The sequence below is a fragment of the Amborella trichopoda genome, chromosome 9, assembly GCF_054954075.1.
Source record: "Amborella trichopoda isolate Santa Cruz 75 chromosome 9, AtrichopodaSantaCruz75HAP2 v2.0, whole genome shotgun sequence".
NCBI lineage: Eukaryota > Viridiplantae > Streptophyta > Magnoliopsida > Amborellales > Amborellaceae > Amborella > Amborella trichopoda.
Window position 1 is genome coordinate 2,474,056 of NC_142344.1, and position 12,993 is coordinate 2,487,048.

The window sequence follows — 12,993 nt, forward strand, 5'->3', positions numbered from 1 at the left end:
TTTTTTTTATTTTTTTTTGAGAAAAATATTAAAAACACGTGGTTATGAAAAAGCGAATTATACGGGACGAAAAAATCGTATCTTGTATTTTTATTTTTTAAAAGATATTTTTTTTTATACTTTCTAAAAAAAACATATGGTTAACAAGAAATATTACAAATTAGAGATGGAAAAAAATCACATCTTCCTGTTATCTCTTTGAAATCAGATCCGCTAAATCTTCTTGCGTTTCCAAATCTTGCCTGAGCCTAAAAAAGGAGTATCCAAATCTCTACAAACAGAGCATGATTAGGGTTTATTTCTATCTCTAAAATTAGCTCCACTATCTCTTATTGCCTTTTCCAAATCTTGCTACAACCATAAAAATGAGTACCCAAATCTCTACCAACTGTGCATGCATGGTTACGGTTTTTTTTCTCTTTCAAAATCTTTAAAATCAGCTCTACCAATTCTTTTTGCCTTTCTAAATCTTCCGGAGCCATAGGGTTTCTTTCTCTATATAAAAACAGTGATCCCAAATTTTGCCTGATCTTGATCAAGGTTGTTTTCTCTCTCTAAATACAGAGCAACGAAGTCCCAATTGTTGTCTTGCCTGAGCCCTATTTGTAGCTTCTTCAAGACATTTCGGATTGGAGCTTTTCAATATTACTGATTTCACAAAAATGACAGACAAAAAAATAGAGGCCTAGCCTGATCTGAGAAGTGCTAATTCGGTTAGAAGCCCAAGTTCCAAAGGAGTGGTGGCAGGCTTGCAACATGTGAGACCTGTCCGTAGATCCAAAGCATAGCTAGCCGGATTCTCTTTCTTCTTTGTTCCCTTGCGCTTAATGGGTTAGGGTTAGGGTCAGGTTTTCCTTGCCGGTCTTGTCTTCCTTGTTGCTTGCCCAAGTTAGGGCAGCCCCGGATGAAGGAAGAATAATATCACTGGGGCGCGGCTTGTATGAGGCTCGTACTACGGAACAAGTATGGGTTTCCACCATTGTTAAAAATGTGTCCAGTTGTGGCGATTCAAATTCCAATGCAATTTGTCTAATATGATAATTTTTCGAAGTCTCATCAAGCTCTTATATATGCTGCTAATATGCTCTAAGAATCATAGTGTACTTCTACACTTAATTATAAAACATTATTAGGATTATTGTTAAGGGACTATGCCATTTTATGTTATTGGGATTATTATTAAGCTATTGTGCTAGAAAACTATAATACAAATTAAACATATATTTATCTTATTTTTTGCCTCCGAATTTTGAACCTAGTCCGATGTATTGCCGATATCTTTACATTAAGAATTTTTCTTGATCCGTATTTTTGACCCAACTTTTTTATCCGATTTTAAAAATAAAAACGATTTGTTTCCAATTTTATAGTAAACCGATTTATTGATTGTCCTCGACTCGCTAAGTATGCACTCAAGTCTCTGACACAAGCTTCCACCACCAAAGTTAGAACAAGATTTCTAGTCTATTTTAGGCAAATCTATGGCAAAGCTCAGGCAATAGGTGATTTTTTATCGACTTTAGTATTTGTTTTATTATTTTATCCTAGAAAATTCAAAATAAATAAAAATTATGCACTTGGCTTGTTGGGTTTATGAAATTAGGCTTTTCATATTGAAACGTATTTTGAATTATTGGTTACGGTTTTATGTTATTCTTGAAAGGCTTTTACTATCTGCAAAAGCCCTTCGGAATGTTATCCGAAATTATAAAAATTCCACTGGTTGTTCCCATGGTTAGCATGTCGGGAACTATCAATAAATCGGTTCACCATAAAATTGGAAACAAATATTTTTTATTTTAAAAAATTGTATGAAAAAAGCGGGTAAAAAATACAAATCGGCAAAAATACTTCATATAAAGATATCGTTAATATATCGGATTGGGCCCTAAAAATTGGAGTAAAAAAAGCGAATAAATTTATAATATTATAAATTTTGAAATTCTAAAAAATAAAAATTATGTCAAATCCATCAGTAACCAATGGGTGTGGTTTCTATAAGGTTGCAACCTTAAACAATTCAATCAAGAAGCACCTCCAAAATTTATCATAGCATGTAATTTTAGTAAAAAAAAAAAAGGATTATCTTAAAATATATTTTCATCTCTAATTATAAAATTTTTATCCCCATAAATGGTTAAAATCAAGTAGATCTATAAACATGTGAAAATCCTAAAAATATGCGGTCTAAATAATGTGTTGGGACTCAAAATCTTTTTTTTTTTTTTTGCATATTTAGGCATCGATGATGTCGAGGTGATATATTCGAGGGCATTTTAACATTAAAACAACATTTTCTACTTGATTTTTGAGGTGCTCATTTAACTTTACATTTTAAGGTTGTAACTTTATATAAACTATTTCTATAACTAAATCATCTAAAATTTTTTTATTAGACTAATATAATTAAATCAATTAATTTAGATGTCTCGTGACTTTCATCTAATCTTCCAATACTAAATACATAATTAACTAGTATATACAAAAAAAAAATGTGCCATATAAAATCTACCCATTAAATACTATAAAAAACACATACCAAAAACAAATATAGTATATAAATTTATTCATTAAGTACTTTAGTTATGATATAGTGACAAATATAATATATATATTTATTCATTAAATATTTAAACATTACATCTACTTAGCCAAAGAAGAAAAAATACACGGTTTTGGTTTTCTTGTTCCAATGATTTAACTATGTCAAGTTGACCATGGTCATTCCATAACTATAGTAAAAGTTTTATAATTTTTTTAAATGAAAAGAGGTTCGTAGTAGTTTGGTTTTAGCATCTCTGTAATTACCGTTTAGAGAGATAAGAAATAAGAGAAAACATAGAGCTGGGCTCATAGCCATTAGGGTTTATAAAGATAAAAGAATGAACCATCAGGGTTTATAAAGTGAGAAGAAGGAAGAATGAATCATTAGGGTTAATAAAGAGAGAAGAATGAAGAGATCAACCCTAATGGAAGATGCCTGAATTGATTTTTAAAGAGAGAAAAGGAAGATGGGATGCTAATTTGGGGTAGTTTGAAGAGGGTGTTTTTTGGGATGTTGTTTTGGAAGAAATCCCTTATTGTATTACTTTGTGAAAAGGCCCTAACTTATTTTTAGAGGAATTTTAGAGAGAGCAGGAATAGGGTTTTTAGAAAACAACAAGCAAAGCTGAAGGATTAAGTTTGGGAAACTAATCCTATATGTACAATGGCTTGCTCCTGTAAGTTTACAGTTTAAGCTATATTGTTTATCTTTGTTATCACATAATAAAAAACAAAATATTGACTACTTGGTCCAGTAGTCACATTCTCTATTTCTCATTCATCAGTAAAAGACTGTCTTGAGCTCTAATTTTTGCCATAAACAGTATTTTTATGAAAACAATTATTACAAATAATCACAGTAATTTGCTTGTATATGATTTTCTTTATAGAATGATTTACTTTATAAAATGATTTGCTATAAACAGTATTTCATTTACACAATGATTATCTATAATAACAACTAATTTTACACAATGATTTTCCATAATAACAGTATTTCATTTACACATTGATTTTCCATAATAATAGTATTTCATTTACACAATGATTTTACACAATGATTTTCCATAATAACAGTATTTCATTTACACAATGATTTTCCATAAAAAAGCTTGATTTAAACGTCTTTATGAAAATTACGTGATTTTTTCTGACCTTTTCAAAAAGTCGCCGTGCGATTTCTAACTATGGCGGTTCCTCTATATATACAGTATTTATTTATTTACATATCTGGGTTTACTTTTAAGGTTTGATAATGTAACTTGTAAGGGTTTTTTATTTGATATTTGTAGAAGCCCTTAATTGGTAAATCTGAAAATCCAAAAAAAAAAAAAAATTTTTTGTTGGTTGCTATTATTTCTTATACTTGTAATTTTTAGATTGCAACAAGAAAGGGCTTTTATATTTGGTAGAAAGCCATTAAATAAGAAAATGAACTGAAAATGCGTAAAAACAAAAGAAAAAGTGATATGTTCAAAACACTTTTTGTCATTTTACTATTTTCTTCACTTTTAGATTGGAAAATGTAAAAGAGAATAAAGGTAGAAAAAAAATGCAAACAGTTGAAAAATGTATTTTCTCTATATTTTTATTCTCTAATTTTATTATTTCAATTTTTAAATTTTCTAAAAATTCATAGACCTGCAAAATTATTTAAAATGATTTTTATTATTTTCTCCATTTTCCCTTTTTTGTATTTTACTAGTTTTTATTAATTGTTTAATTCCATAGACCGGTCGAACCCAGTGAACCGGTCCGGTTTGACAACACGGGTTTCTTCCACTATATCATATATGGCGCCCCATTCTCTTCACTGATATCTCGCTATCACTGCTTCTGCAGCTATAATGGTGCCCATTGCTCGCATGGCGAGCCTCTTCCGCTCCTCTCTCCGCTTCTCCACCATCGCTTCTCATGAACTTGAGCTTCCTCTTAGTTGGGTCAAGGCCTCTGAGCTTTTACATAGCGATTCGCCCTTGGAAGAAAACCTTGGTCAAAGCAACATCGAACCCACTCCTGAACTTCTCTCTCATCTTCTCAATACGTCCCCCAAAGCTGGTCGCAAAGTTCTAGGGTTTTACTCTTACGCTCTGAAACACCCATCTTCGTTTATCCCCTCTGATGAAACTTCAAAGTCTCTCGTTGATTACTTTGGTCGAAGAAAGGATTTCAAGGCCATTAATCTTCTTTTTTCAGAGACCCCACCTGCTCCTACTGGTCCAAAGACCTTCGCTTCAGTGATTGATCGGCTGGTTCGAGCTGGTAGGGCAAAACAAGCGGTGGGTTTCTTTGAAGACATGGAGAAGTTGGGGTTTTCAAAGGATAAGGACGCTTTAATCGTGACAGTTGGTTCTCTGTGTAACCATGGATTTGCACGCGAGGCTGAGGAGCTCGTGAAGAGAATGGCTGATTCAATCTTTCCTGATCAGGCGATCTGCCATGCTCTTGTCAAGGGTTGGTGTGTTTCAGAGAAGCTCGATGAGGCAAAGAGGCTCGTTGGTGAGATTTACAGAGGTGGGTTTGAGCTTGGTCCCACGGCGTACAATTCGATTCTCGAATGTGTATGCAAGTTATGCAGGAAAAGAGACCCTCTTAGGCTAGAGAGCGAGACTGAGAAAGTCTTGTTAGAAATGGAGACCTCTGGTGTGGCTAGAAACACGGAGACTTTCAATGTTTTGATCAAATCTTACTGCAAAATAAGGAAGACCCAAGTGGCCATGAACCTTTTCGAGAGCATGAGTGAATGGGGTTGCAGCCCTGATTCAGAGACTTACACTCTTTTGATCAGGAGCCTCTATCAAGCTGCAAGATTAGGCGAGGGAGATGAAATGCTTGAGGAAATGAAAGCCTCTGGTTTTGGTGTAAACATTAAGACTTACTATGGTTTTCTGAAGGTTTTGTGTGGAATTGAGAGGATTGATCATGCAATGAAACTTTTTGAAATGATGAAGAAAGATGGATGTGAACCAGGGAGCATGACTTTTGATTTGCTTATTTGGAAACTCTGTGTTCATGGCAGGGCTGAACAAGCTGATAAGCTTTGCAAAGAGGCAGAAGAAAGAGGGGTCACCATTAAATCTGCTGTGTATGAAGTTGATCCTAGGTTTGTTGAGAAGAAGAAGGTTAAGAAAGAGAAGCCAAAGAGAGAGACACTGCCTATGAAGATGGAGAGGAAGAGGAAAAGGCTTAGGAAACTCAGGCTGAGCTTTGTGAAGAAGCCCAAGAAATTAATGAGAAGGGCTTATTGATGATGTTGGGTTGGGATCCAATGCTATGCTTCTGAACTAAGAGTTCAGGTGATTTTTCTTAAAACGGAATTGCAGGAAGTTTGTTTATTTCATCGCAAGAAAATGTTGAACCAAGGTTTCCTGGGTTTACAGTTAGTGTGTTTGCATTCCTACCGCAAATGTAGGAGAATGACCTCACGCATCGGTAAAGAATTTAATGAAGCAATGTCTATTGCATTGAGTTTTGTTTCTCTGTTTTAGTTTTGTGCTTCAACTGAGGTAGAGATTACAATGAAATAAAACAACATATGATTCTTAAGTTGGCTAGTTTCTGTAGGATGAGAGCTTAGTTATACATGTTTGAAATAGTTTTGGTCTCAACTTCTTCAATTATGAGATGTCAAGAGATTGAGAAATGGAAACATGAAATTTTGGTCATGGCCATGAAGCTTTGTTTATTGACTGACTCTTGTTTTATTATCTGTTTTTATGGGATGGCGGTACCGAGTGTCGTAGATCTATATTCTCATTTGGATGGAGTTTTTTGTTTAAGATGGGGCTTATGAATCTGGATAACAATGTGTTGTTGAAGTTTTGTGTATTTGCAAATTGAAATAAGTAAAGCGTTATCATTTTTGTTTCAAATTATTAACTCAAGATGATAACTGTATATGATACAAGCATTATCATTTTAGTTTCAAATTATTAACTCAAGATTGTAACTGTATATGATACTCTTTTTCTGAAATTCTATTCTACTTCAATGCTTTATATAATATGATTGTCCAATATGTAGCATTCTATTCCTGGGAATTAGTGACTTTCTAATGTCTTTTTTGTGTCATAGCAATTTTAAATAAATCCCTAATTCATACATTTGAAGATAATTAGTGTAGTAACTTAAATGTTGGGGTTTTCCATGTGGCCAAGATCATAATACTATACTTGTTTTGTGTCTCGTTAACATTTTAACATATGATAGTGTGCCTAGATGAAAGTCCCAATTTTTTAGTTTATTAGTTATTCTCGGTTTAATGGAAATAGTAAAGTTTTGGGTTTTGTTTGATAATAGAGCAAGAGGAGATTGTCAGATCGTTTGAGAAGAAACGTGAACAATAAAACACTCTATGGTGGGCAATCAAATGACCACCCTTGAGCTTTTACAGGTTGTTATGGTGAAAGACCTTATTAGGAAAAGTTTGTAGGATAAGGTATCATTGTTATTGGTGGTTTCTTACTTGATAAATGGGCTTTTTAAGGGTGTTTTTGCAGTTCTCATGCTGTCGTTCGCTGTGTTTTACATCTTCTCTCTCTTTCAACAGGCTTTGTATACATGGGAACTGGTAAGAAATATAATTTATTCGCATCTTTTATTCTTTCTTTTTGTTTTTCTCTATGTTTGTGTCCTTGTTCATTTGGGAAGTTTTGATAGATAAGTTTGACTGAATAAAATTATGTTTAGATATTCTTGAGCTTGTCCTTGCTTATATTGAATTTCTACCCAGCAATCTTTGGATCATATCTCCTACAAGATGATGGTCGTGACATTATTGCTTATGATTTTGGAGTTCCTGTAAGTATTCTAATGAACTAGGTGTTCTCTGTGTTTAGAGATATTATTATTTTTAGCTGATTAACTAGCCCTGACTAGTCAAATTGATTTTAGTGGGACATGAGTGATTGTATTATTCTTAGGGATAGAAAGGTGTGAATTGCTTACACTTGCTTCTTTAAAATGCAATAATTTGCCCACATACAGTTATGGACATGGATATGGAGAATGTGGTTAGATCTTTGTGCATTTCTCCCAATGCAGGATGCTGTCTACCTGCCACTTTGCTAAATGTATAGTACTACCTAATACATAAACATATGTATCCCACACTTTCTTTCTTTTTTTTTGATTGGTCTATGCATGCTGCACGGTGATACACATATACACTACATCATAATGCATAATATTATGTTGTATTCTTGTGGTATTTTCTATAGTTACATCATTTATAATTGGATGAAGTTTCTATAAGGCCTAGGCTTTATGAAAGCAAAATAAAGCCTCACCTCAAGTCCTCATCTGGAAACTGAAATCTCCATAATGGCTCTAAATCAATTTCCAACACCGGTAATGAAATTTGAAACTCAACAAATAGTAGAGATCTTTTGGATCTATGAACACTTTTATGGTGAAATTAATGGTCTAGATAATTTATTACAATAGACACTATTTTTAGAGCGTAAAATCCTAGTTTTTTTCACAAGCATAATTTTAAAGCCAAGATGATCATTGTAAATGTTTTCTAATACTTGAATGACAATTTTTTGATGAGTTATGAGGTGAGGCTTTATTATTTTAATAGGGCTGCAGCCTATCAAACCATTTTCCTTTATATTTACCTGTATCCTTTGAGTAGCCAGTACCTGTATCCTTTGAGTAGCCAGTGTCAGTATCGGTTCTGACATGATAGGATGCCAGTATGTTAAGGTTATACAAGTATCCTTGCATCATATGAAGGGTGTACTCCATACACCTGAATCTCAAGAGCCATCCTCTATATAAATTATATTTTGACTGCTAATTTGGAATATTTTATAGGAATGGGGTTGAGGTCAAGGTGGTAGTACCCCTTTGACTCAGCTACCGGTCTCGGTTTCTATTCCTATCAACGCTACCCCCTTTCGGAAACTACTAACGGTTTAAAAAATTGCTGATCCACTACTAACAGTTAATGTTCAAAAAAAAAAAAAATGGAAAATTTTAAATTTATTGCAGTCCAATTTACGGAAATATTTAGATGAATGACAACTGTTGTACCTTGATTTCATGTATAATCAAAGATAATGGTTTAGCCGTGAAACTTACACTCCTTATCATGCTCTGACGACATTGTACAAAGTGGAGAGAATTGTGGCCACAAGTTAAGCATGGATTGTAGAATTTTCTATGATTAGGATCTTGGGCATATGAAGAATGCATTTGGAACACATGCAAAAAGCAATGGACTTTTTATTCATTAACATTTTGTCACTTGGTGAATCACAACCGAGAAAGTCCTTGCTGGTTTGTGTTTTGAAACTTTTTGTGGCCACTATCGGAGAACAGCCTACCAGCCCATGAAAATGAAGCATCTCTTATTCTCTCATATATTAATATGGGAAGTATGGAGCCTTGCGAATCCTCAATTTTGACTCATTTGTTTAAATTTAAATGGAAGTAGATGTCATTTTGGCGCTGGCCTTCTGTTCAAGATGCTACTCTATGTATTAGACTCCAATAATGTTGTTCCTGGAGGTGGTACTTCTAATAGGTGAAATTCTTGGCCTAGACTTGGGTGGTGTTCCACAATAGTAGATTTATCTTTAGCCCCTATTTCCTCCCATGGTCCCATGTTGCTATGAAGTTGATGTATTGATTTGTAACTGATGAATGTAAAGGCTGATTGTTGTTTCTGGGCTTTTGTATGAGGTACTCATGACAACTCTGAATATATTGTCTTACTTTTGGTTTTATTTTTCAAGTGGAACTTTTATTTAAGGAAAATCACATGGCTGATAGTCTGGTTGATTCGAGTGTACCTAAAGTGGTATTCAAGGTTTGTTTTATTTTGCTGTGACCTGTGTATTGATGAAAAGGTTATTCAGCATTGAAAAACATAAGTATCTCCCATATTGCTATGATGTATTGCATTTGGGTTTTGAATCAATGTCCATGTGTAATGGTTATCTAGAGTTTAAGTTTAGTTCCCTACATGACTGGCCATTGGTTGTTTTTGCTTTTTTCTAGGACTTCTCTCTAACTGGAGCTGGAAGCATACATTTGAGAGGGTCCCGAGCCAGGGTCAGCAGGTTCAGTTCGGCCGAGTCTTTAAAAATCTAACAGAGGAGGCCCAGAAAAAAGGTAAGACTTGGGCCGGTGCTGCATACTGGCTCGGGATCCATGATGGTCTCGAGCCGAGCCAAGTTGGGCAAGTTCTGAGTCAGCTCGGTGAGGTTTTGCGCACTGGCTGACCTCATTAGCTGGTGCAGTGTATTCCATTATGGAAAATTGTGCATGCATCTATTGAGCAAGTGTAGTAATAATCTTAATTGTTCTGATGAGCAGCGGTATCATGCTTATTTCATGGATGAGGATGGATCATGGATAATCATTCTGGCTTGTATGTTTTTGTAGTTCCAAGATCTTCGTAAGTCTTAGTTAATTAGTTTATATTGTAAAAACAAGGTGCATATGTAGTTTTGTATACTTTCATGTGACAATGTTTGGCAGGGATCTTTAGTAACATAATGATGCTAGAGAACTTTGTCTTTTCTCTTATTCCTTTCTTTATTCTTGGCTCCTCTATTTTTTCTCTCTATCTTCTAGATTCTTCCTTCGCTAACCCCAAATCTTTCTAACAACAAACTATCATCCCATATCTTTTTGTACCTCAAGGGATATTATAGGTCTTTTCTTTTGTTCTTGTTTTACTGTATACTTCTTAGCACCCAGCATGTGGGAAGCCGTCACCCATTACTCATGGTTTTGTAAAACACAAACTAGACTTTAATATGTGGACATCTTTTCTTCAAAAAATTAAAAAAAATAAAAAGAAAAAAGAAAAGAAAAGAAAAATTGTTCTTTATCGCCCCAGCTTTATCTTAATATCTTCTATGCCTGTTTGATAATTATCCCTGCTGATGTAAATTATCCATCTACTCATTTCTTTTACTTCTTTTTTATTTCAATATCTTCTTTTACTCCTTTGTTATTTCAAATAGTTTATCTTCTGTTTGGTGGGGATTGATCCTTATTATCATGGGAAATATCGGATTTCTTTTGGTCTTCATTCACTATCTTTTTTGTCTTTTTGCTTTTTCTTCTGGCATGTCAAATGTTTGACAAGAAAAAGCTTATTTATTGATCAAATGTTGTTGGACCTTTTGCCTTTAATTTGTTTGGAATTTGGGTGTTCCTTGAAGCAAGAGTTCTAGTAGCTTCCACATCCCACTTCTAGGATTTTAAGATTTGGATAGGGTACATTACTTTGTATCATGGCCAGGTTTTTTTCTCTATTAGCTTAAACTTTTTCTTTTACCCCTTGGTTGAAATGAGAAAGAGAGTTCAAAGATATTTTCCATTTTGCACCTTTCTTCCGATGTATATAATGGAAATTGTTTTTAGAGACTGTCTGGTGGCCAATCAAGTCAAAGGAGTTAACCAAACATGCACGATTAGGTGCTACTTGAGTTGACTCTTTGTAACAAAGGTTCAAGTGCAAAAATATTAAGAAATCTCTTCCTTGATGCTTTCAGTAGAATTCCAGAAATGTTATTCCATTTTTTCTTTTTGTGCTTTAATTTTATTAAGTCAAATGAGTTGTTTGAGGGTGTGTTTTCTATTCAAGCATTTCTTAATTGATGTACTTATGTGATTTTACTATTTTATGATCATCCAGGTAGGGTATTTCCATAAAAATCCATCAAGAAAGTGAGAAACAATGAGTGACAATCCTCAATCGCTGCGTTCATCAGATCTTGTGACAGCTTTGTTTCTTGGTGGTTATGTACTATTTCACTTGCTTCAACGCATATCAACCGGGTTCTACGGGATGCTAAAGATGTGAAAAGGTTGAACTTTTGTATGAGAACGAATCGGCAGCCGGCAGCATAAATAGATACTTTGGGCTTTGTGGGAGCTTTTTGTTGTAATAAATTCCGTTGAGTTATGAGGCAAATTTAAGGCTTGTTCGGTTGCACATGTTATGTTGCTCTGGGCTTTGCGTTTTGATATATAGGTTAGAATGATACTTTTAAATATAATCACTTTTTTCTCCTTGGAAAACTTTGTGGAATTAATCCTTTTTTTCTTTTGTTTTAGTGAGAATAGATGTTCTCCATAATAGGGGGAGCGTCTTCCTTATCAATCATTTCCTTTATTCCTCCTTGGAACTTTCCTTGGAGCACTATAAAAAGCATAGGGAATTATAATTCGTTTAATTTTTAAATTTGAATATTAATTGTTGTTATTCTCTAATGAAGTTTGCTGCCATGCTTGTTGCTCTCACCATCGTATAAGCTTGATAGAATTGATTCTGGTTTTCAACTCGTTCTTCTGTCTTCTGCACTCCATTTTTCTTTCTGTTTAGGAGTTTAATTTTTTTATTATTATTGAGGCATGCTGTATGTGCTTAATGTTCTGTGACAAGAGAGTGAGCTCTACGTAATTCGTGGTTGTCCTTTTGGGTAGTTCAGGCATCAGGATTTGAAACTTGGGATGCAACTTAATGTCTCAACATAATGTCCCACCCCACATTTCCATGGTTAATATATTCAAAAAAAAGAAAAAGAAAAGAGCTTGGGATGCAGCTCTTATCCTCAATAAGAGAGGATACTTTAATGTATAGGAATAATATATTCTTGGGAATGTATACTATGTGATCATTTATCTTTAGTACAAGGAGGTCGTAATTAATCCTACCAATTATATAGCGTAGCGTGGGGTGTGTCACGAAGCTTTGAGGAATTTTTTGTTGGTTTTTGAGTATAGTCACAAGTACATTTATAATCATTTGATTTGAAATTTGATGGAAAAGAATAATTGTGACTTCTTTGTACTAAAATTAAACGGTCTATTTGTATATTTTTTCTATATTCTATTATACTTCTCTTATACTATGTTACAAATTGTATAAGCCAACATTGGATTCCCCCTCCATATTCTTCCTAATGAGCTTTCGTTTGCCTAGTGGATTGGATACTAGTAAAAAGGCTATATGATAAAATGTGTATTTGTTTGGGAGAGGGGGTGAGAGAGCCAACCTTGCATTTTGTTAGACACGATCATTTTGTTAGGTATGTTGAAGATTAGGAGTGTTAAATTTTTCTTTCGTATCGGCCTCATATCATTGAAATTGATTAAACGGTTGAAACTGGCTCATTTATAGCTCTCTAAAAGCCAAATGTTTTACGGTCAATCAAACATAGGTATTCAAAACTTCTTTAACATTCTAAATCAGTTATCAAATACATTATTAATAATTCCATAAAGCTAACATTCCCTTTTTTACCTTTGAGCAATCAACATGCTTTGGATCCCCCTAAATCCCCTCCCCCTTAATCTTTAGTTTGATTTATTTAATTTTTGATATTTTCTAGCTCCCTAATCACCGATCTAATTGTCCGACATCAGACATGTAAGTGAACCTGATGGTAGTTTTGAAAGGAGCCAAGAATTTTGGACGGCTTA

At 34.0% G+C, this 12,993-nt stretch overlaps 1 protein-coding gene across 5 annotated transcripts; it reads left to right on the forward strand.

Annotated features, from left to right (window-relative positions):
• Window positions 1–4,322: 4,322 nt before the first annotated feature.
• On the forward strand, window positions 4,323–11,589 carry PNM1 (Pentatricopeptide repeat (PPR) superfamily protein). Of its 5 annotated transcripts, none has more exons than XM_088847054.1 (6): window positions 4,323–5,976; window positions 6,844–7,114; window positions 7,277–7,344; window positions 9,553–9,666; window positions 9,871–9,925; window positions 11,204–11,589. In XM_088847054.1, the coding sequence occupies exon 1, from the start codon at window positions 4,392–4,394 to the stop codon at window positions 5,790–5,792; it is 1,401 nt and encodes a 466-aa protein (XP_088703180.1). In that variant the 5' UTR covers window positions 4,323–4,391; the 3' UTR covers window positions 5,793–5,976; window positions 6,844–7,114; window positions 7,277–7,344; window positions 9,553–9,666; window positions 9,871–9,925; window positions 11,204–11,589. The 5 variants fall into 5 exon arrangements, with proteins under 5 accessions (XP_088703180.1, XP_088703182.1, XP_088703181.1 ...); XM_088847056.1 differs by lacking the exon at window positions 9,871–9,925 and having other exon boundaries at window positions 6,844–6,937; window positions 7,031–7,114; window positions 9,553–9,753; XM_088847055.1 differs by lacking the exon at window positions 9,871–9,925 and having other exon boundaries at window positions 6,844–6,937; window positions 7,031–7,114.
• Window positions 11,590–12,993: the final 1,404 nt, after the last annotated feature.